Consider the following 25,590-nt stretch of genomic DNA (forward strand, 5'->3'; position numbering starts at 1 on the left):
ATCTTCTTAAAGAACTTCTGAAACTTGAAGATCGAGGTATCGCAACTCGGTTTTAGACATTTTTAATTTACTTTTAAAACATGAAGATGTGTTGAATTAGTTAAAAGAGTAATATTTGTTACACACGTAAATTTAAAATTTAATGCTTTTGTGTTAAAATTGGTGTTTATTTCCTCTACTGCACTTTTTTTTTGTTTTTGTACTTCTAGTTCAAATACTTATAAGTCTTTATTTAAAATCTCTAGAATTATCAGCGACACTTGGATGGGTGTGAAATTAGACTGAAATAAATACAAATAAGCATGTAATTAGAAAGTTATACGCAAAATAAATTTTATATCTGATACAATACATTTCTACTGCAAAAATATTTGACAACCAATTTTTATACAATACTGACAAATTAAAATAATTATATTTTAGATAAAGTGCACCCACTGCAATGAAGGTAACTTTATTTTCTTTACTATGACGAATATAGATAACCATCACTTACTATAAAACGAAGAGTTGTGCTCCCAGTTTTATGAAAAAATTCCATAACCTTTTCTCATTTTCGTAAATAATCATCCGATATGAATTTTTAAAATATTTGGTAATTTTCTAATGAAAAGGGATACAAACTTTCCACAAGTAGGAAACAAAAGATCTTTGCTGTGGCGTAACATTTGAATGAAAAGTTTGAGACAACTATTAAGAACATAAACTGGTCATATAACATTCAGTCAGTAATTATCAGCTACAATCTTTCCGAAAAGGACGGCTGCAAGAAAAAGATTTCTAGGTCTTTTACGTTGGAATTCTCAACCTTCACTCAGTCTATTGAAGAGAGTTATAAGAAATTGAAGAACTCAAGAAAATTAAGTGGAGCATATATATTAAATATTGTAGTAAGCACTCTTATAGAATTGAAATTTTACTTGGCTAAAATGGTTGTATGTTAAAAACCGGAACAATAAAATTAACTTTTTCGTACGTTGTAAATACTATATGATATACGAGCCAGGCAGTTCCGTTTTGAAGTAGATTGTTTCGGGGCAGGGTAAGAACTAAGAGGGGAAGCATGCCCCAGATGAAACGTTTTCTTTTTCTATTGTAAATGCAAATATCGTCGTTAATGAAATAGAAAGTAAACATTCATACAAACAGTTACCACGACACATTTAATAAATGTCCACCTTTCGAAAAAGTGGTTATAAGAACGGGCTATAAGTCTTACATCCAGTGTTATAATTTAGTGTTGGACAGTCATTTTCCGTTACTGTACTTTTACACATATTTTATTACAATTATAATATATCCATCATAGTAAGGTTCGAGATGTAGATATGGAGAAGGATGGAAAAAATCAGCTGGAAAGAGAAAATAAAAATAAAGAAGTTTTGAGGAGAGTGAATGTAGAATAATACTGACGTTGATAGCAACATTGAAAATAATTTGGTTAGAATACTGTCTAAGGAGGAATTGTCTTATAAGAGATACTTTGGAAGAATTAATTTGTGGAAGGAGAAAGAGGAGAGAAGAAGGGGTCAGCTCTTGGACGATATGAAGATCGAAAATTTGGATGCTTTAGCAAAATCTAAGGCTGAAAATAGAAATAAATGAAGAAAGATTTGTTTGCTGTAAGAACCTGTCAATGTGGCAGAACACTGATGGTGATAGTAGGGTATGGTCATGCTCATGATAAAATCCGTAAGATTTGTTGTCTTCATCACGATGCATAGTAACGCCCTCGTTTTGAGTAAAAGAATTAGAATTATTTATCCGTTACATGGGCATTTTAAGAAAATATACACACGAATATAGTAAATAATTGTCCGATTTACAGCGTTTGCTTGGACGGATATATGGAACGTATTTGAAATGGTGAATTGCTTAAAACATTATTATTTCTAGCAGTAGTAGAAGAAGTAGTTAGAAAATTAGAAACAACTGATAGGAAACAAAATTTGTTTTTGATCAGTCATTTTTGACCCATATTAACGATGTGCTTTGCGTATTCAATTGTTCGCTAATCACGGTGCGTTCCCAGACAGTACCAATCAAGGTGATACGGCTGACGTCATCTTGTAGTCGTCCCAGCAAAGTGAACTTTGTGGTGAACAAACACCGTGTGCGTGGGTTTCCTCGGGGTTCTCCCGTTTCCTCTCACTTTCTTCATTCCTCCATTTCATTCATTTCTCATCATCACCGCCGCCTTTAGCCTAGCCGGCATAACCGTCGGACATAAAACTCAAATATTTCATTTAATTTTCATTTTTCATCTTGTAGTCATGTTCGGTAGTTCACCTTCCTATTTCGAGTGCACTGAAGAAAGTCGTCTCAACACTAAGACCGAGAGAAATGGAACATTTTCCGTATTATCTTATTTCAGAAGTATCAATATTGCAAATGATAAAAATTTCCTTTAATTGCTCAGTGGGAGTCGAACCTTTGTAGGAAATTGTTCATACTATAGAAAATTGTAACATGACTTCGTGTAGCTGATCATCTTGAAGTATTTACGTGGTGTTCACCTATGAAAAGATTCCTTTATACAAACTTGTTACCGCAGTCACTTCTTAAATTTTATGCATAAGAAAAACTTTTGAACTTACCTCAAACTACTTTGTTATACAATGGAAATTTTTGGAATACAACATCGAACTTACCTCACATACTGCAAGTTTTACTTGAATGTTGGAGAACTCAGGTTAATAAACATAACGAATTCTACTATAGTTTCTTTATATATAAAGAAAAACACAATCTAAAACGAAATTCTAAAGATAGTTCGAAAAGGAAGAACATACATACATACATTAATTTCACAGATACATATTTTCTTGAGCTTTGAGTGAAATAACATAATCATCTCAACTTCCTGGAAATAATAGAATTTCCGTGTATGGCAGTGTTATGACGAGGTGACAACTTCCAGAGTGTAGACATCGTTGTTATTTCAAGTAGACTGTCATAAGACTACTGCTAAAGCAGTCTTATTGAAGTCTAAGGGTAGAGTATGGGATTTAGTTCCACTCAGATTTTATTCAGGGCAGATAAGTAACTCAGTTGATACTTATTAACTAAGTTCAAATAATAGTAGGAGTGAGAACGAAACTTTCAGCAAAAATTTTGAACGCGTTTTAAAATTTGTTTAAAGAAACCTATACAAGGAACCAAAAAAATCAACTAAATCTGTGTAGAACTAAAGCTCAGACCTTTAATACAGAATGCAAAGCGAGCGAGAAAAGGAAAATACACTGCAGGAATTAGATCAGAAAATAGAGAAGAGACGGTGAAATTATTAAATCAAATAACATGAATTTTAGGAATGATCAGAAAAAATATCGAAAGATTGCGATCTTGGCCAGAATTTTAGGAATGATCCAAAAAATGAATCAAAAGATTGCGATATTGATCAATAATTAGTTTTTGGATCAGGGGCCACAAAATTTTTGTAAGGTCTCTAAATCGAGTTTTCGTATTTTCTACGGAATAAGCACATCATACTGAGTTAAGTGATAGTTCGGGTTGGCTACACTGTATGTAGTTCTCCAGATATAAGGTCTACAAGAAAATTTTTGATTGAAATATATTGGATCTTTTAATCCAAAAAGATGAATGTAAAAGATAACCCGAAATGACCGTGTTAAACTGGTTATTACTATGTCATAATACGAAATCAATTTTATGTAACGATATATAGTAATAAATGAAATACTAATTTCTTACATTTAACTTACTAAAAAATTAAATGCATTAATTTTTCAAAAGAAATTACACTATTTGTCAGAAGAAGTAAAATTATTTAAAGAAGTTTAAAGTATTGCACGTTAAACTACGTCAATTTTGTAACATATTTCACGAATATATCTTTAATATATATTTTTTGTTGTCATTTCAATGTGTGTCATTTCAATTATTATTCTATAAATACTTGATATTATTATATTAATCGTGATCATTTCATAATCAAATGGGAGACAAGGCATGATTAGCCTTAACTTCGCCCTGTAAAAGAAGACTAAATAAATAAATAAAGTATTTTTATGTATCACTGTGTTTTCCTTATTTATTCTAATAACACAGTTCGAAATCCTCTCTGATAAACATTGGAATACGAATGAAATTGACGGATATTTATGGACAAAAAGAAACGAATGTATTAAAATTACATTGAAATTTACTTTTACAACTAGAGAAATTCAAATCAAGTGAAAATAGTATATCTGAACTTAAGAGTACATCGATAATTTCCTGTAACAGGTCTCGGATAATTGTGATATTAAACAATTAATTTTATAGTTTATTAATGTTTCAAAAGTATTCTTTGTTCATTAATGTCAGTTTGTTCGCAGTAATGATGGGTTTTAGAATAATCTTTTAGTACGTTTCTTAAAATGAGTAAACTAAGTGACGTAATTTTTCCTAAAATGTAATGGACTATGGTTACTAGGCTTCTATAGGATAGTCGGTGCTTACCTGTGGTAAAATATCATTTAAGTTCTACGGAGTATGTACCGAATTTATATATATATATATATATATATATATATATAATAGAAAGGAATAGATAAGAAAGAATGAGTATAAAGTAATATGTTATAGGATCAAAGAAAAATCTTGTTATATTTTTATATTTCGACAAAATACATCATCTTCAAGCTTAATAGGACAAATATTGAATTTACACAAAAACTTTGGGTTCCTCGAAACATATAAAGCTCTTTTGTCATTCTTATTGATTCTCCTTGAGCTTAGAAGATGATATATTATATCGAAGAAGAGGTATAGATTTTTCTCTGATTCCTAAGGTATTGATTACTTTATTTTATTATAGTACATAAGGAATTAGGTATGTATAAGGGAAGAAGTATAGTATCGAATGGAGTACACATACAAGCCGATAACTATATATATATTTAAAAAAACGAAACAGTCGTGAAAGCAAAAGTATCAGGCAGTGACGGGGGAAAGAATGCAGAGCAGATAGTTTTTAAACCAGAAACTCACTGAAGCCTCTTCACACGAGTCCTAAGTAGCCTGCAGCTGTGGAAGTTAACACAACACATAACACTGCCACACACGCCATAATCATTATCTTCTTCTACAAAGGGGGAAAAGTAGAGGGATTAATAGACAGTAAACAACATGAAACATACATTCAACAACACTCGCAGGAAACATGCAGACTTTGAAGACAATTATGTTACTTTGATATTTTTACTTTGTTAAGGAATACGAATAATATCCGTGGTGCAGGAAAATTGCAAATAATTTATTTGATGATATTTCATCACACTATTGACAAGGATTAGTAAGTCTTGTTCCGTCTAGATTGAGCTTGTTCTAATTTTGTGTCAGTGTTTTAAAGCTTCTGTGAGGTTACTACAAGAATTGAGGAGCTCAAAATGGCTCTCATTCTTTTTGTCAAAGTGCTTCAGCAAAACAAGTCAAACAAAATCTAGTTGTGAATAGGAACAACTATACTTCATCATGATTGTCAAATGTTGCACTCTTGATACGTTAAATAAAAGGAATTAGAATCAATCATGAAATTTAGTATCTGTCTATAACAAAACAAGAACAATACTGTTTGTGAGGGAGTAATATGTTACCATGTCTATACTGTAGAAATAATTATTGTGCAGTGTTCAAATCTGTACAGAAAAGAAATCAACAAGGTGAAGGACTAGGTCAATTTTTAGATACCTTTCGAATTGAGAGATGAATAAAGATTTTAAGAATAATCTTATAGAATTTATCTACGTGTGTGGAAGCAATATTTGAGATAACTTTGAATGTATTCCTGGGCTTTTCTGAGGTAATATTTTTCTTATATATCTTTTAAGTATAGAACAACTCGTATTGAGGAAAAAGCAAGAAGAGCTTTTGAGGAACAATTCATGTGTTATTTTTAGTGTCAATTTACGTTATTAAAGCACCTGTAAGAGATAACTTATTTATTTAGCATTGAGCTATTCACTAAAAAAAATAAGCACAGTAAACATATTACTATAAACAAGAGGTTGAGCTTTTTTTTTTTTTTCAAAAAACTATATTCCTGCACCACAGTTCAAGATGAATGTATTTTCGTTTTACATTATAGACAAAATAAATCAATAATAACGTAATAACACAACAATCAACTTCGCATTAGATTCGATTTGATGTTTGTCCATCTCTAGCCCAAAAACATTTCGGTTTCATGAAATGTGCTTGAGCATGTTTACCTATACAAAATTCACACTTGTTGTAACCTCGTATCTGCGATATTAAATACAGTACAACCTATATAATTAGTATCATAGTCTTTTATGGTTATTACTTTAATCAGTTTATTATATAGTTGATAGTTTAAATTAGAGAAAATATAACTTGTGCAAGAAAATGCGTTTGTAAAAACTATGTTCTTCTTATGCTTTTAAACTACGTGTTTCTGTTACCTTAAAATTTTCATTTAAATATAAACAATGTAATTAAATTAAATAATTCTAATATCAAGAAAAATAAATGGAATACTAGTTTTTTGTTCATATACATCAAATTGTTCTTTCGAATCAGAAGTTGATGTTTCCAAAAATATTTTTTCTTCAAACCAGGAAGCAAATAAGACAATGATTATAATAAACAAATTACGAAAAGTTGAGGCTTAAATAACGGGACATTTAAATATCTAGTTTTTAAGAAACTTAACGATTATCTGGTAATATAGTTCTTTAAAATAGTAATCAATTAGTTGAGCTTTAAAATAAGAAAGTTTACCTTATAATAACTGAATTATTAACGAACTATTTCATTATTTTCGGGATGACCGCATAATCATACTAGATTTTAATTGATGGGAAAATTGACATTTATTTGTATCTATTGTAAAATTTCCTAGCGCTTTTTTCCTTTGCCAATATTATTTAACTTTGATGTAAAATTCTTAATGTCAGTTGAAATGTGAATAAAATAGTGTATGGTATTCATTTAATTGCATTTGAATTTTTCTTCAGTGTTTTTAAGTCTCATCATATAAATTCTGCTTAACAGCATTGTTAATGTGGTATCTAGTCAGCTTATACTTCAGCTTTATGTATGAGTTGTTGAATTCCATAGAATAATGTGATGGCACCTTGCACTTGTAATAATAAAACTAATGTAAACAACTGAAAATACTCATGATAGAAATACTTAGGAATTAAATTCATTTCATTTATCTTCTTACTCCGTATTAATTTATTTTATTTAGTGATATGCATATACTATATGAATTTACGGGTTATTTACTCGCACTCTATTACTATTTCTATTTATAGAAAATCGCATGATAGAACCCATTAGAGTAGTTCCATAAACTAAACAATTAACTCCTGAGTCTTTTAATTAAAATTCAAAAATGTAGATGTAGAATTTTATAGTTTATTTAATAACAGTTTGAAAATTATTGTTTTTACGATTTAAGTAAGCATAATAGTGATATAGAAAGAATAAGAAGTTTCATAAACTTTTAAGAATCAGCTGTAACCAATAAAAGCTTAGAACTTTATAAGACAACATGAACATTAATTAAATAAGATGCAATATTTATGTATTTGAATAAAAAAAGTCATGGCCTCTAGAAATTAAAATGAAAAATATTTATATTCTTTATTTACGTGAATCAACAAGAAAGAAATTGTAGTACAAGTTGATTTAAGCAGCCCAATAACATCAATCAATTTCGAAATTAGTAATATAATTTATTTATTTATTTATTTATTTATTTACGTACACGAAGAGTATTATATAAAAAGAATAAATGGGTTGTACTATCACAATATTGGACACTTCTTTTAGTTTACTAAAACAAAATTACATTGTGTAGGAAGTAAAACCATGACATAACTTCCAATTTAGCGAATGGAGTAATTGTACTGTTAATATTGCCTGAGAGGTAATTGTACGCATCAACATTTCTCTTGATTTATTATGTTGATTAGTATATCTCAAGCACATCAAAAAAGTTATAGCACACCTAGGCAGAAGAAAGAAAATACTGACATAGCTATTAATGTAATTTACACTGTAATACGAAAGACAAAAAGTACATTACATACGAAGCTATGTATTTATATATAGGTATATACACATGTAAAACAACGAAGGGTTAGATGCAATGGGAAAGAACTGGATAATAGAGAAAGATATATATGTATGTACGTCGTCATGGGATGAGAATCATATGGGTACACGAACTCTTTTATTTGATTACCATCGGTAAATACAGTGAATATCGAGATATTTCTACTTACCCGCCTAGCCTTGCTTTGATATTCTCGAGCCTTTTTCGTACTCTCCATAGCTGTACCTACATATTCTACTGCATGTTCTACCTGATATTCAATTCGATCTATCATTTCTCCCTACAATAAAACAAATCAAGATTGAATCAATAACACCATTTCCACATCTTCGCAACATGTATTATACTTTTATATAAAATGTCTCACTTCTAAGTAATTGCTTATATTGTGTTACAGCAAAACAAATCAAGGATTTGATATATGTAATCTCCATTTCCACATCTTTGCAACAAATATTATAGTTTTATATGAAATATCTTACTTCTAAGTAATTGCCTACATTGTGTTCAATTATTGTGGCTAGACGCTGAATTTGAAATTCCTCTTCTTATAAAGATGTCACGTCCAAACACGCAAGCTATTTGATTCCAAGCAGTGAAAAATAAGAAATGATATGAGAATGTTTTATGAGTTTGTATGTCTACCATGTATGTATATAATTCATTTTACATATAGTAAACTCTAGCCGGAATTCGTACAGTAAGTTTTGAAATTCAAGTATTTTGTTTAATTGATTAAAAAATTTTGACATTCATAAAACGTATCTTCGATTGTGAACTATTTGTTTTACACCTTTATGAAATTCCAAAGTTCACCAAGAATTTTCACTTCAGACGTTATATAAATTTAGTTGATTCATATAATAATTTTGATCCTTTTAAATTGTTTAGACATGATGTAATAAAAAATGCTTATTCATAAAGTGATCTTAAATCTTACTAGTGTAACAGTTACAATCTTCTGAAACAAGTAAAACGAACTTTCTGAGTCATCCGATTTTAGGGTAAGTTGATTCATAAGAAAATGTCCTAAAGACTGATTCTTAAGAGAAAATGTTAATGACTCATTCACAAGAGAGAGAGAATGCTAAAAGCTCTGATTCATATAAAACATATGTTCTATGCGCCCGTCTGCGGTACCTTAGTACAACGAAATTTTGAAGAACTGTTTTAAGGAAGATATTAAGTAGATCATTTTGCGATGTAAGTCAAAGTTATTATTCAAACATTAAAAAAGTACTTTTTCTGTACAAGTCAGTGCTAATTAGCTGTAGTGCAGTGCCTCCAGACAGCTTCTAATGTAGACGAATTCTCTTCTGTTTTCTTCTCAGAAAGTCGAGATCGACTTGCTGTAACTTTTGCATAGTCTCCCTTTCCCAATTCAAGATTGGATAACTGAGGTTTGAAGTTTTCCAATGGTAGTTCATTGGGTTTTAAATGTCAGAAATTCCTTTACACAACTGAAAATTCGTGTATATATAATTAGTTTGTTATAGCAGCAAATACTGGTCGTAAATTGCAATTATCTTTCAACTCGATATCTGGACTGAATTTTAACACTTATTTAAATCTTCGAATCCATTGTTGGATTATTCTTTGTGAAAGTTTAAACATGTATGCAAATGTCTAACTTAATTGTCATCGAAACACACATCTGGATCATGATGCCACTTTGTGTTGTCAAGAACCTCCAAGTTTTGAAGCACTTCAGTCTATTTGTTCTGGTCTGGTTTATTGTTTCCACACTAGTGGAGCAATGTGAAACTTGTGTTGTAAACATTTTCGTTTTCATGTTTTGCGCAAAGGTTTTGGAAGAATTTGCCTTATTTCATTCGAGTGATTTTCCCTGGATGTAAAGCAACGTTCTGAAAACACTCTTTTTCGAATTCTTTTAAAGCAACTTAAAATTGATACTGAGATTAAGAAGCAAAACATACAGATTTCAACACTCCACACTTTTGCTTTATGAGAGTATGGACACTAAAAATGTAGGTCACTACATTTGAGTTTACTAACACAAAAAATGAAATTTTTGAGTTTTACGTCCCACGGTTATGCCGGTTAGGCTAAAGGAGACGGTGATGATGAGTAATGAATGAAATGGTGGAATGAAGAAAGTGGGAGGAAACGGGAGAACCCCGAGAAAACCCACGCACACGGTGTTTGTCCACCACAAAGTTCACTTGGCGGGAGCAGGGTTTGAACCCGAGACCCCTAGCACCAGAGGTGAACGCTCTACCACTGAGCCACCGCGGCCCCCGTTTTACTAACACAAGTTCTTTATAATCACAACATATATTGTGGCATTAGGCAAGGCTGAATACTATCTCCTTAACTGTACAAGATCTACAATGAATATACTACATGAGAAGCGTTTAACTATTGGTCAAGTGACGTCAATTACTGGAATAAAAACTCGATGAAAATACGGAAATGGTTGTTTTATTCTGGAATTTTAAATCCACATATGAACAAAATTAATATACTACTAGAGATTGTTTGCTTCTAAAAATACCGGTACGAAAATTAATGGAATAAAGAAGTGGTAGTATGGCATACCGGCGTAAACCGGTCCATTTCGAGTACTGGTACTATGTAACAAACATAGTATCTGTCAAATGGTATTTCTATTCCATAGACGTAATGTATTTCGAGTTTGAGACGCTAATTCAAAATCTTTTATTTGATATGTCGGTCATAATCCATTGTAGATTACAGGAATATTCAAATTAACATCTTAGTCGTACCTATGCCACCATTTTCTGTCCAATTTATTGGAGCTATGTTACTATTACGAACATAAACTTTTAATTATATTATAAAATTTAGATTCTAAAAGAGTAGACTCCCAATATTCGGCCTAATGTGGCAAAAGGGCAGGCCGGATAATAAATAAATAAATAAATAAAATTAAAAAAAATTTAAAAAAATAAGTGAGTTCTATGAACTCATTAAGCATATCCGAAGAACAATTTACGAACACAGTACTGTACGTACTGTACAGTTATAAATCAGGAACAGGTCGGAGTTCTATGAACTCATTAAGCATACTCCAAGAAGAATTTACGAATACAGACTATACGTAATGTATAGTTATAATCAGGAACAGTGGCAAGCTTACTGTATTGAGATTCGTTACACACTGACGAAACAATGAACGAGGAGCGGAACGCTACTCTTTTCAAGTCACAACTTGTATTTTGCACACGACAGGTAGGAGGATCGTATCAGAGCCCGCTTCCAATGCCTTGGCAATGTTGCCAATGCAACGCCTTGCCTTCCTAATTTAATTACGATAAAAGAAAACTATGCCGGATAGTCAAAAGTCTACTGTAGTTTAAACAGATCTAATCAGTGCCTTAATTCATAACTTTTATTATGGACCAAATCTGCCAACATATATTTACCTGGCTTTCCACAAGCATAGCCATATCTAAAAACATGTCGTGAAGTTCTCTAATAGAGTTCTCCAGTTTAATGATATCAGCATGTCGAGCTTCTATATCTTCTAATGTCTTCCTGGCTTCTTGAGTATTCATTTCAATCTAAAAATAATCAAAAAGTAAGTTCTATTAAGCGGAATTAAATATGGCATTATATATATATATATATATATATATATATATATATATATATATATATACAGTTTATTTATTTCAATTATATAATATTTAAATAAATGAGATTAGAAAGAATAAAGCTATTTAAGAAGACAATAGTGAAATTATATTTTCTGAGATTTCTAGGTTCATTAGTTTTACATATAATATATAGATGAAATAACCAATAATATAAAGTATTACCACGATAAAATGATACATTTGAATAAAATACTTAGGTTCTTCAGAAATTTATTTCAAAATGTGTATTAATTTTATAATATTTTTAATAACTTTTATTACACTTTACCCATTAGTTCTGAACTTACATAATTTATTGTTTCTGTGAATAAATTTAAGTTCTTACATGATCTACCTTATTAATATGTTTGCTATATCTTGGCATTAACACATTATACTTATTAAATATTCATGCGACTTTGATCATTGGTTTTAATAACCTTTGTTTGTTGTTACTTAAGTTTACTTGTAAGTCAGTAGGCCTATACGAAGTATATTTCGAGTTAAGGAACGTAGTCATAAAATAATTGAAACAAGGTATATACAAACAACTTAAGTAAAGCAATTTAAAATAATTTGTGTTGATGTACATATGTATGTATATCTATGGTTAATTTTCATTTTTATTTATTTATTTATTTTCTTCCTTTATGATAATTCTTCTTCTTTTTTATTTTTCTTGGGAAACAAACCTACAAGTACTACTCTGGCTTACACTGTTACGACAAATTAAAATTTTAGAAATCTAGTAACTAATTTCAGTACCTAGCTAATCTACACATGACTCGTTTTAAGTACATTCTCTGCAACACTAAGAATGCAGTAAACAAAAGTATAGCCTAGGTAGTATGATTCATCGCAAGGATTGAAAACGAAAAAAATATTCCGCTTCGACGCGCATTTTTAATGTTGTACTAGATAAAAAAATATAGCCTAGGTAGCCTGCATCATCGCAAGGATTGAACACGAAAAAAAAAATCCGCTTGGGCATGCATTCTTAGTGCTGTACTAGATAGAAAATATAGCCTAGGTAGCCTGCATCATCGCAAGGGTTGAAAGAAATAGATTTCAAGGGATTATTAACACCTTTCATCAATAATAATATCAAAACATGTTTTAAACATTTTAAGTATAAATAAATGATGTAAGCTTTTGAAAATGTCAATAATATTACAAGTGAGTACATTAAAGTTAGGAAATATTACAACGGTACGTTGTATATTTGTATTGTAAATCTGTACTCTCTTGTAATTCTGGGTTATAAGATATTTTAAATATGTACTAGGCTGGCTGGCTGTTTGTACTATTAGAAGAAGAAAAAGAAAAGATATGTTAATTATAATGTTAATGTATAAAGATATTCAAGTGTTTTTAAATAATGAGATTTTGGATATGTCGTTGTCAGGGGCAACAAGAAAAAGATATAAATAAATGGAAGGATTATGGCAGATGAGTTTGTCAATTTTAATGGCTCAATAGTAATAATTTAATAATTTAATAATTTGTTGTATTTATGGTGCCGGAAACCCAAGAGTGAAAATAATTAGTATCGTTTTTGAAGAATAGTAAAAAAAAGATCAATATTGAGCCCAATATTAACTATACAACTTTAAGAAGTGGCCAAATTATATATAGAAACATCATGAGTGTCACGGATAATGGAACGATGGACACTCAAGCAATGAATTCTTCCATGTTGGAAATGTTACAAGAAATGTCCCGACAAATTAAAGATCACCAAGCTGAACAGTTTGCAAAAGTGAATCAGCAGTTGGAAAAACAAGCTCAACGTTTTGATCAAAAATTGGAACAATTGCAGCGAGGTAATGACAGCAAATGGGACCAGATTCAGGAAGAATTGAATCAAGTGAATCAGCAAATTGCTGCTAAATTCGGACATTATGACGAGAATATGGAAAAAATAGTACAGAGATGCTCAGAAGTTCAGGACACAGTAGATATTATAGGATCGGCGGTAAATGAGCAGGCAAATCAAATCAGTTACGGGATGAAGTGGATTTTCTTAAAGAAAAGTGTATTTAAGAAGGTGCAGTGCAAGATGGTGGGCACATGAATCCTGTACATCCTACATCTGTCGATTGGGAATCTACACGTCATCCCAGAACAATTCTTGAAGATAACCAATCCTCGAGCTGTAATGAAGATAGTACAGAAGGAGAGAGAAGAATGAGGCGATCATCCCATCAGAAGCGTAAATACTACAGGTATTTGAGAACAAGCACAGATAAATCGTTAAATTTTAGTGATGTGAAATCACTTACAAAATTTAGTGGTATTCCGGAAGATATAACAGCGAGGGGATTTCTCGAAAAGTTCAAGGACGAGTATGAACTAATGGGCGTAGACGAATCTCAGTATTTAAAGCTACTACCCCATATATTATTGCCAACGTGGCTAACCTGGTTTAAGGCCATTAGGAATAATCTCCGTACCCATTCTGATTTTAAAAGCGCATTGTCAGCTAACTTTGAAAATGACTATGATAGCAAATAGAGATGCATTGCTAAGAACGAAGCCCTTCAATCCCAAGTTACATAGAAGTATTACAGAATTTGTAGTTTCGACGTTTAACGAGCTAAGAGCGTTAAATCCGGGTCATCCAGAATCACGAATTATTGCTTCTATCCGGATATTATTGCCTTTTAGATTGCAACAGTTACTAATGTCTGCGCAATGTGTTAACTTTAACCGTCTGATGATGCTCGTCCAGAATTATGAAAGTCAATTTGTAGTACAAAACTGTAGAAAACAAGACAGAGGTCAGGGCAATTCTGGCCGTAATCATAAACAACAAGTTCCAATTCGTAACTTAAGTATACAACCAGAAAACATTTTTAATAGTAGAATGAACGATTACAACGCTACCAGTAATTAGACGCAACCGAAGCGTAGAAACGTAAACAGGAATTTTAGAAATAATCGGAATTTTAGCAGGAATAATAATCATCGCTTATTTATGCAAAATCGAGGTACAGATGGCAGAAATTACATTGATAGGAGATTTTCAGATGGCAGTAATTACACACATAGGAATCCGAGTGCTGTAACCATGTATAATCGTCAAGAAAATACCCAAGAATGTTTAATACAATGTAATCTAATTGAAGCTATGAGACACCGTGACCTGGGACAGATTGTGTTGATGTGAAATGGATTGAATTCGCGTTGAAAAAAAATGAATATACTTTATGGATATGTGAATCGGTTTATTGTATTTTACTTTATGCTGTTTAATCTTTGAGTTTATATCTATAATAGTAATTTCTCAAATTATGTCTACAAATATCGTAATGTTATGTGTTTTCCTATGATTGCCAAAATGCAATATCAACCACATTATTCATGTTATGATGTTAATAAGACGTTAATTATTATGTTATGTCCTGATTATTATCGATATTTCAATCTCAATCTATATTTTGTTGAACTATATTTTGTATTCGATCATGTTGTGTTCAAAGAACAACTGTATGAATATCACATACATCTTTTTCAAAACCTTCTTTATGAAACCTAAGTAAATAATTAATAGCTTGTAATCAGCATTTAATGGACCCGAAAAAGGACTTAAAAACTTGTAAATATAATTTCGAATGTGCCTTATCGTCGTTGAAATGTATAAATAAACGAAGATGATGATAAAGTTTAAAATAAATACGATAATAATATTGTTATAGAGTTAAATATGATATATATGTATAATTACATGAATTGTAAGTTTCAAGTATACAAGGTGTATTCGAAAACTCGAATGATTAACATGTATATGTAAACGGTCCAGAATTATTTTTCTTTTTAGTGAGTAAATGAACAAAAAGAAAAGTCCGTCGGGCGCCATAATATACAACGGTACGTTGTATATTTGTATTGTAAATCTGTACTCTCTTGTAATTCTGGGTTATAAGATATTTTAAATATGTACTAGGCTGGCTGGCTGTTTGTACTATTAGAAGAAGAAAAAGAAAAGATATGTTAATTATAATGTTAATGTATAAAGATATTCAAGTGTTTTTAAATAATGAGATTTTGGATATGTCGTTGTCAGGGGCAACAAGAAAAAAATATAAATAAATGGAAGGATTATGGCAGATGAGTTTGTTAATTTTAATGGCTCAATAGTAATAATTTAAAGAACCAGTGATATTTGTTGTAATATCTTGGTTGTTTCGTAATTAGATCTTTGTAAATTTAACCATAATTTTAGGAAAGTTGCGTCATTTTAAGCCAGATTTTGCATTTTATCTGGCTACTTCCCAAAGACACCTGTTGACAACACTGTGCGTTATTTAATTAGAATTTATTACCCTAAAACTTGTGAAACTGTAAAACTCTTTTCGAATCATTCTGTAGTTTGCTATATTATTTAATTCGCAATTAATGAATCTATAGATGTAATTGAGAAATGAACTTACTCCTTGCGTGAAGACAGCTGGATTATCCTGTTCTAACATTTCTTCTAATTCTTCGTTTGTAGTGGTTTTACCAGCTGTAAGAGATAACATTTATAGACTATATGAAATAATTTGTTAAACTAGTAATTATAAGTTTTACATTTAACATCGCCCCTTAAAATGTTTAACTTATACTGTATAACATAGAAACAGGTTATAGAATAACTAACTTAATGTATAGTCTATAGAACACGGAGGTTCAATGCTGCATTCACTAAAGCTCTCCACTGACTTCTGTTCTTAACTAACTGGATTCAATTTCTACTTTGTATTCTCATTTATGTGAGATTCATCTTAATATTGTCATCCCATCTGTCTAGGTCTTCGTAATTATCTGTTTCCGGTTGGGTTTGCAGTTAAAGTTTTGAAAGCGTTTTTAATTTCTCCCAACTGTCTATATGACCTACCCACCTGAGCCTCCTAGAATTAACATACCTAACAATGTTTGACAAACCGTATAAATTATGAAGTTCCTTGTTATGGAGTTCTTATCTAATCGATGAAGAAAGTTTTCGTTAAAAAAAAAAAAAAAAAGATTGACACGTATAACTGCCATAGATAATTATCCGTGTAACACTTCATAGCTTAAAATTTTATATAATTATGATACGTTATTTGTAATTTTAATACGTTTCGGTTAAATATTAAAAAATCTTTTAAGGGACAACGTAAATCGTTATTTGTAATTGCAGTAATGCATATGTTACGGAACTAAATTCTAGTCTGATACAACTAGTAGAATGATCTATAAGTTTCGTTGCCATAGTGACTATCGAATTTATTTATATTTATAAAAATATCTTGATTAAAACGTTATCTCAACGATGTTTTATACTAAAAATTTATAAAGGACACTATAGAGGTCGCTAAAGTAATAATAAACTGTTCAAGTAATATGTAAATCATTAGTATAAATTTCTTTTTCTTTTTTCTTTTTTTTTTTAACTTTTACTCAACATAACATTTGTCATCTTATATTTACATCTTTTGAGCATTAAGATAGTCTATAGTTATTTTAAGCTTTCATGGAAAATCCAGATAATTATGTTCTCAAACAATATATACTCTGATGTTCTTACCAAACCGAGAACATGCCAATGTAAAAGAGACATTGCGCCATTGCCTGAAATATATAAACTTGCATGAAAGTTGAATGATTATAAACTTTACATTGAGTAACGGACTAACCTAACTCACATGAGAAAACTCCTCATGTACAATGATGCCAACCTCAAACATTATAAAAAATTCCAATTCGAGAGGCAAAAAATCTCATTTTGCGGTTGAATTTCCTACATAAGACCTATTATAAATTCTGTATATTACTTTTCGTATTCTATTTATATAACTTCATCCATATTGACTCTGGAACTACTACTTATAATTAATAATTTTCTGGCCGACTGCGTTATCTTCATCAGACGTTAACTCCGTTGAAGATAACGATTAGTTGTTGAAACTGTTACGCCATATTTTAATTATAATAAATAAGTATATACTCTGGTCAGAAAATTATTAATTATATCTGTTTATATATATATATAAACAGAATATGAAAAGTAATAATCAACTGAATATTAATCACTTTTCTAATGTCTAAATAACGAGTTTTCCAAGTTTATAAAATAATTTATCAATAAGTATTCTCCTTTATCGAAAACAAATATAGTTTTTTGTCAGAAATGCAGTGCAATATGTATTTCTCTGTTCCTGATTTTTGAGAATCACACATGATTAAGTCACTCCACAAACCACATGCATTTCCAGATAACAAACTACTTCCAGCCTAAATTTGACAATTAACATTGACTTTACACTTATTAATGATTCATTATACCTATTTTCCACCCCTGAAAAATTTTGTTGGCGTGGATTAGCCTATCAAAAATCCCATAAATGTGGTCAATTTCGAAAAAAAAAAAAAAACTTATCTCTTCTAGAAAAATTAATGTGAAAAAAATCCACAAAATGTCATTACTGCTCATGTATTGAAAGAAATCATAAGAGATTCGAAGGTACAGACTGAAACTTACTGATTTCGAGTTGTCTTTGTATTCTAGCTTTACAGCGATCTCTATAGTCTGTTTGTGTACTATTATAATCCGTCATGACTTCTACAAACTTCCTTGACAATGTAGAGTGTTGCGTTTTCCGTATCCTCAAGTCTGCAGATGACCTTCCAGTTTGTTCATCTTCCTCAATGTTTCGTTCGATCACTAGAACAAAAGAAATAAACCATCAGTAACTTTGAAAGAGAAATACATTATATTATAAAATACTTGAGGAATTAATGTACCTTAACAGTTAACACTCTTTTATTCACTTTTTCATGTACCAAATATCAAATTATTACTAGAAGTATTTATACTCTAATCTTTGTAGTTTTTAAAAAGTATATATCTATATATAAAAGTGCTAGGTTTATATATTTATGGTCAAAAGTTTATATCTTTGTGGACGTTTATATGTTTGTGGTGAATTCTTTTAACAGTGATATCTCGGAAACCACAAGCTCTAGATAGATGCCGTTTTCACTGATCGATTGAAAACTTTGTGTAGATTGTTCAATTCTAATTAAATATTTAAAAACTTGCCGTTATTTCTTTATTATATTTTTAGGGATACACTGGAAGTATTGAAATTTTAAAAAGTAAAGCATCATATCCTACCAGTTCTATATTCCAACACCACACATTTGTATACTGGGTTAATATATCTCTCAGGCGTTTGATTCATGGCCAAATAATAATGAAATACGAAGGACAACAATTTCTCCAGCTTAAGATGAATCTTTATTGTTTGGAGTGTTTTGCCTAATAAACACCATATACCACTGACATTATAATTAATGGTATGTGTAATGTATTTGCTTCTTACATACTGCATATATGAAGAAAGAAACACTGATCATGCGTGAATTAGAAACTCCAACCGGAAATAGGAGTTTCAAATCTTGCAAATGGTGCAATATATTGAAAAAAAACTTTCCTTTATCGTACCCCTTGCCGATTTTTATCAAGACGTCTTTCACTTGTGTTTGTAAAGGGACATGTACAGATATTGTGAGGAATGACAAGGAGATTCATGCTCATATGTGAATGATGCGCTGTGTAGAGAGCGCAGGTTCAACTAGTCTAACATTAAAAAGTCTAAGTCAGAGTATTAGCCTTTCATTCTGACGAGTATTGCTCAATACAATGTTCGCAGTCTCATCAAAAGCTTATAATTCTTGAATTTTAATCTGACTGCTAAGATTCGTATTTCGATTAGTGTCAGTAATTGCAAATAACCGAGGTAATTTGCTTGAAAAATTGGTAATACCAGTTAAGAATTTTTAAACACTGCTTTTATAATATTTGCATTAGGTAATACTATATACTTACTACTATTTGCCTCTAATTGTTGTTCTACCATACACATATACTACTTAATTAGAACATTCTTCAATGCACAACTTTATGGCCCGAGGTAACTCGGAACAAAAGTAAACACTTTTTTGACATTTGTTTTCATATTTTCTTTTGCAAAGATTTACGAAAAGACAATTGAAATTTTGTATTTTTTAAAGTTTAACGTACCACGTTATGCTACGAGGCTAAGAACCTGTGTTGATGGTAATGAATGAAACATAAGAATGAAGAAAGTGGGAGAAAATGGGGGAACTCCGAGAAAAGCTTCACACACGGTGTTTGTCTACTTCAAAGTCCACTTGGTGCGAGCTGGAATCAAAGCATTGACCCCATGCACTAGAGATGAGCGCTCTACCATTGAGCTACCGCAGCCGATATTGGAATTTGAACTAGTTTATGGTGTGTTTAAATAATAAAAGTTTACATTTATTACTCGGAAACTTATATTAAATTTGATCCTTAAGGAATTAAGTGGCATTAAATAGTAATAACGATTTTGATGTGTTGGTTCTAAACTTCGATACTCATAACACAGAATAGGCCTTATATGGAATTCCCGAAATTATTATTTCTTCTGAGGATTGCTGGATTTCTGCTGGTTTAGTAACACTATTAACCTTGTGGTATCATGGGGTATGGCAAACAATGGTCCCCTATCAATATTTGGTACAAAATTTCAGCTTTTTTAGTCCATTAATTTAAAAGTTAAAGGGTGTATCAAGACAAATTGTCCACCTTGTATGTATAAATGGATATTTCCAACATAACTCTGGTACAGACAGCAATTTCAACTAAACTCGGTGCACGTATGACTTATGATCTGTAAAAAATACTGTACGAATCGTACGAGCCCTAGAGGGTAACTAGGTAGAGAAATGTAGAAATAATCAACAATGGCTGATATTAGTGCTGAATTCATAGTTTCTGAGATCCTCAGATAAATAGTGACACTTTCCGATAGTGTTCAAGTCAAAGTTCAACCTATATAAGTACTCCTAGTTGGATGAGAAGGAGTGCCATGTAAAAATAATCGAAAACGTCCGATATTAGTTTCAGATCCATAGTTTTTGGGGAGGCTAAGCTGATTAGCACACTTAGCATCCCTAGAGGGATGAGGAGGAGATGGTATATTAAAAAAGTAGAAAACGATCAATATTACAAAGGGTATTCAAAAAGTTTTGCATAGTGGTCTCTAATTTTTTTATTTGTTGCAGGAGGAGAATGAAATTTTTTGTGAACATACTTGGAACATTTAGCTATAAGTTGGTATATAAAAGTATTTTCTTTTATTTACATGTGAGCTATAATGGAACGTGAAGTAGATGTCAGGTTGCGACAACAGTCGGTGATGGAGTTCCTCTTCAAGACCGGCGATGACTCTGCCACATCGATTCACAGGAAGTTGCTCCCTGTTTATGGGGAGGACACATTGGATCGCAGCAGTATCCAGCGGTGGTTGCAGAGGTTTAAAGAAGATGATTTCCATCCACGACGGGGTGGACCATCAACGGTAGTGAGTGATGTGAATGGGATAAGTTTGGTGTCATTTTCATTGACTTTTTGGAACATGGCTCCACAATTAACAAGGACTGTTACTGTTTGTCATTGGGCAACCTGCGACGTGCCATCAAGACCCACAGTCTACAGCTTCAGGGTAAGCTTATCAGACTACACCATGACAATGCCAAATCCCATACAGCCCTTGTGACGCAGGAGAAAATCACAAAAATGGGTTGGAAAATTATTCATCATCCTCCCTACGGTCCGGACTTGGCTCCGTCTGATTTTTTTCCTCTTTGGTCGTCTGAAGGCCTACCTGCGCGGTAAAACATTTGATAGTGAGAAAGACCTTATTTCCTGTGTTAAGCGATGGTGTAAAAGTCAATCCCCAGAATTTTACCAAAGTGCATTTACATCATGGAAAGAACGTTGGACCAGATGTGTCACAGCTGGTGGAGGCTACATTGAGTAGGCTCAGTGTATAGCTAAATGTTCCAAGTATGTTCACAAAAAATCACTCTCCTCCTGCAACAAATAAAAAATAGAGACCACTGTGCAAAACTTTTTGAACACCCTTTGTAGTGTCGAATCTATACTTTTCGGAGTCGCTAAGACGAACATTAACACTTTCGATATAATTTAAGTCCAACTTCAGTTCCCACCGGCAAGGAGAGGAGGGTGAGAATGAGTGAAAGATAAAATGTCCAAAATGACCGAGATTGTGTCAAGTCCATAGGTTTTGGAATCGCTAAGGTGATTCGCAATAGTCGTAATGGCATTTAACTCCAAATTCAGGCAAGAACGGGCATGTCAGCTTGCCTGAAAATGGACAGGGGCAACACCAAAGGTGTTGTTCTTCATTCTTTATTACACTCATTTTTTTATCTACAAATTGCATAGATTTTATGCTTCCCGTGCATGTAATCTGACCTGGAAGTGGACACGGACGGCAAGAAGGAATATGTCTTCTGGTCTGGAAGTGGACACGGACGGCAAGAAGGAGCATGTCATCTGGACTGGGAGTGGACATGGACGGCAAGAAGGAGCATGTCATCTGGACGAAGTGGACACGGACGGCAAGAAGGAGCATTCATCTGGAGTGGGAGTGGACATGGACGGCAAGAAGGAACATGTCATCTGGTCTGGAAGTGGACACGGATAACAAGAAGGAGCATGTCATCTGGACTGGGAGTAGACTCGGACGGCAAGAAGAAGTATGTCACCTGGTCGAGAATTGACAGGGGCAGGGCCAAAAGCGCTCCACTTTGTTATCTATTTAATTCAATTTTTACTTTTATATATTGCATAAGTCTTATTATTCCCTTCGTTATTTATTTTACGTACTCTTTCCTTTACTTTCAAGTATTTGATTAAACCTTAGTCTGTCCATACGAGAAACGAAACCCTCCACCAGGTTGGATTGAACTCGGTTTCCGATTGTCCGATTTCCTTAGGAAGACATCTTACCAACTTCGCCATAATGGCTCGTAAATATATGAATAAAATAATACTTGTTAAGAATAAAAGTTATCTTAAACTCACCTTTTAGTTTTCCACGAACTTTGTTGGCAGTTTTTTTGATGTCAGCCATCAGATCCTCCAATTCCTGCTTAACCCCTGAAAGATAATGAATTTTGAAAATCATCTTTATGATAGAACAAAGATATGAAGGTGGTAATACTAATATGTACGCTACTCATACTCACGTGTATCGCTTTCAGTCACTCTAAGCACAATGTACTAATACAGTAGGCGCTCTTTAATCTGGTACGTTTGGGATCACGGTTGTGCTGGATTAGTGATTTTGTCGTTGTCGAAAGTCAATATAGTTTTAACGAGAATACCAAAGATAAATTTCATAAAGCTTAAAAAAGTGCAAACAATTTAAACATGCATTTTATGTGTTTGCACACATTCTGAGCTGTACAGATCACTCGGGTGAAGGTCCACTGGGCCCAGACTCCCTAAAACTTCCAAACTCAACATAAATTTGTACACTTTCTCAATAAAACTATACTTTTTAAGAGTCTTCATCCCGGCGAAATTAAAATACCGCTAATTTTACAGTAATTATGTGATATCTTCAACTAGATAAAAGATAATTGAAATATGGAACAAGAGCGCCCTAGACAATATTATTTTGCGTGAGGTACCGTTATCACAAGTCACCTAGTGGCTTTCCGTTTTCAGCTGTTTAGAAACGAGAAAATAAATGCCGATTTTCAAAATGGCTCGAAATCGAAAGCAGATAAGTGAGTCGTGATAATGGTTTCTCATGTAAAATAATATTGTCTAGGGCGCTCTTGTTCCACATTTAGATTATGTTTTATCTATTTGAAGATATCACATAATTGCTGTAAAATTAGCGGTATTTTAATTTCGCCGGGATGAAGATTCTTAACAGGGAAATGGTTGATGTAGTATGGAAACTTGGTCTTTACAGTTTGTCTGTACTCTTTCTCTTATAAAAAAACAATCTAGTTCTATCATTTTTTTTTTTTTTTTTGAGAATATAGGAGGAAGTATTTTACAATTACTTATCGTTTCTTCGGATGCAGAATAATACACGTTCAATACCACATAGACACAATGTCTTGTAGTATTGGGTGTCTCCCTAGAAAAATTTCCGGGTGCGCGCCTGGTGCAGACGATATAAATATCCCATTGTAATAGATCTTCAGTCATTTTAGAAACTGTAGGGTTTAAAATATTCTTATTTCTAGTTCAATAGAGTACAAAATTACGCTCAAACAGCGAACATTTATTTAACTGAATATTCCTGTATTTATAAAAATACGTAATAAGCTGCTCTAAGACAAGAAAGATCAAGGTAAACAAATCTCCGAATGCACCCGAAAAAAATAGAATACGATCGGCTCGATCAGTGGCAGATTATAGAATGTGACGAACACTAGAATACCAGATTAGAGCACCTAGTGTACTAGGAAGTACGTAATTAAAATCACTTTATGAAATAGTGTTTACTGCAATTTTGAACAGTACATAGGAGACCATCATATGTTGTCCTACTTTCTGAACTACGTATTGCATTGGAAAAATAACCAATTCATAATTTCACTATCCAGATTAAAATTGTATCTGTTTTTCTTTGAGTAAACAATGTTTCCTAAAAAAAAAAAAAAAAAAAAAAAAAAAAAAAAAATGCAAAATTTCAGGTTGAACTAGGTTGTCAAGTGGCTTGCAAATGTGATGGTGATTTAGAAAGTAAGGTAACAAGTTCTCATGGACGCAATTCTTTCTTCACGGTCAGAGCAGACGTACGGTACTATTACAAATTAGTAAGATACTGGTACACATTGTGTACAACATAGTTTCTAGCTCATTGTGCTTGTTCAACAGTACACAAACGTATCGAAAAATACCCTCAAACCATGCCATGACGGTTTGCTTGTTTTCTGTATTTATTGTTAATTCTGCCACGTAGTTCCTTCTTCAAGGTTCGGAGAGCATCCGGGGAGAGCAGGTGCGGAAGATGTGGGATTCATTACTTGGTCTTTCAGCTCCTTGCTAATTTTGCACATCTGCCCTACTACCGTTACATCAAACCCACATCTGTCTCAGTGGTATTCCAGATGGGGAAGATATGTGTTTCCATGCTTGGTCTTTCAGTTTCTAATTAATCTTGCAGATATGTCTTGCAGTTATCGAACTCAATACATCAAACATACACCTGTTTCCGCGACATTCCAGATGCAGAAGATGTGTATTTCCATGCTTAGTCTCCCAACTCATTGCTTATCTTGCACATCTATCGTACCAAACTCAGTATATCAAACCCACATCTGTTCCCCTGACGTGACAATAGCTCCACACATCTCCAAATTTGTACTTGTGATGCGCTCTTTACACACATACATCTGACCGCACAATACACTTCCATATTTGACCATGTTTTCGTGAGTACAGGCATATTCTAATTACGAGGATCTGACGTAATATATTTGTAATTTAATGACTGTGTGCCAGAGCAGTGTAAACCTGTTGCAGCCTCGCGGGAAATTCGAACAAGAGGAGGAATACAGCGTCCATGAAACGTCTTACTGTCTGATTCATTCTCGTAATTTAGATATATGGTAATTTCGTAATATTAGATACGTAATTTCGTAATATTAGGTAATATATCTTATAGATTCAGCTTTAGCAAAAGTATGAAAATGATATCATAAGGGTTGAATTAAAAAAAAAAAAAAACGTATTTATGCTGAAAAGGAACTGAAAGCAATACAAAATACTGTAGCAAAACAGATACTCATTGCATTTACAAATTAAAACTCAGTTGTTGATATGCATTTTTTTTACCTTCTTAACTAGTATATTGGCTATTCCATTATTTAACCATTATATATGAATATGTAAGTTATCTATTAGTCAAAACTGTTCTAAATCTGCAAATTGTTTTATTCTTCATGACATTGATAAATTTGTGATCCTGATAGTGCGTCTAGTTAAAACGTTTTCCTAATTAATAATAATTT

General features: G+C 32.2%; 1 protein-coding gene across 2 annotated transcripts in view; it reads right to left on the reverse strand.

Annotated features, from left to right (window-relative positions):
• LOC145694546 (syntaxin-1A-like) overlaps positions 1 to 25,590 on the reverse strand; it is a 145,565-nt gene that overhangs the window by 40,249 nt on the left and 79,726 nt on the right. The window contains exons 4-9 of one of the 2 annotated variants that reach the window (XM_081770864.1): positions 22,637 to 22,711; positions 18,218 to 18,400; positions 16,146 to 16,219; positions 11,500 to 11,637; positions 8,262 to 8,372; positions 4,996 to 5,089 (exon numbers count right to left, since the gene is read on the reverse strand). In XM_081770864.1, the coding sequence (XP_081626990.1) occupies positions 5,006 to 5,089; positions 8,262 to 8,372; positions 11,500 to 11,637; positions 16,146 to 16,219; positions 18,218 to 18,400; positions 22,637 to 22,711 (665 nt within the window). In that variant the 3' untranslated portion in view covers positions 4,996 to 5,005. The remainder of the gene's footprint in view (positions 1 to 4,995; positions 5,090 to 8,261; positions 8,373 to 11,499; positions 11,638 to 16,145; positions 16,220 to 18,217; positions 18,401 to 22,636; positions 22,712 to 25,590) is intronic. The other variant, XM_081770863.1, reaches the window with a different exon arrangement.

This window comes from Thermobia domestica, chromosome 9, assembly GCF_964235325.1.
Source record: "Thermobia domestica chromosome 9, izTheDome1.hap1.1, whole genome shotgun sequence".
Classification (NCBI taxonomy): Eukaryota; Metazoa; Arthropoda; class Insecta; order Zygentoma; family Lepismatidae; genus Thermobia; species Thermobia domestica.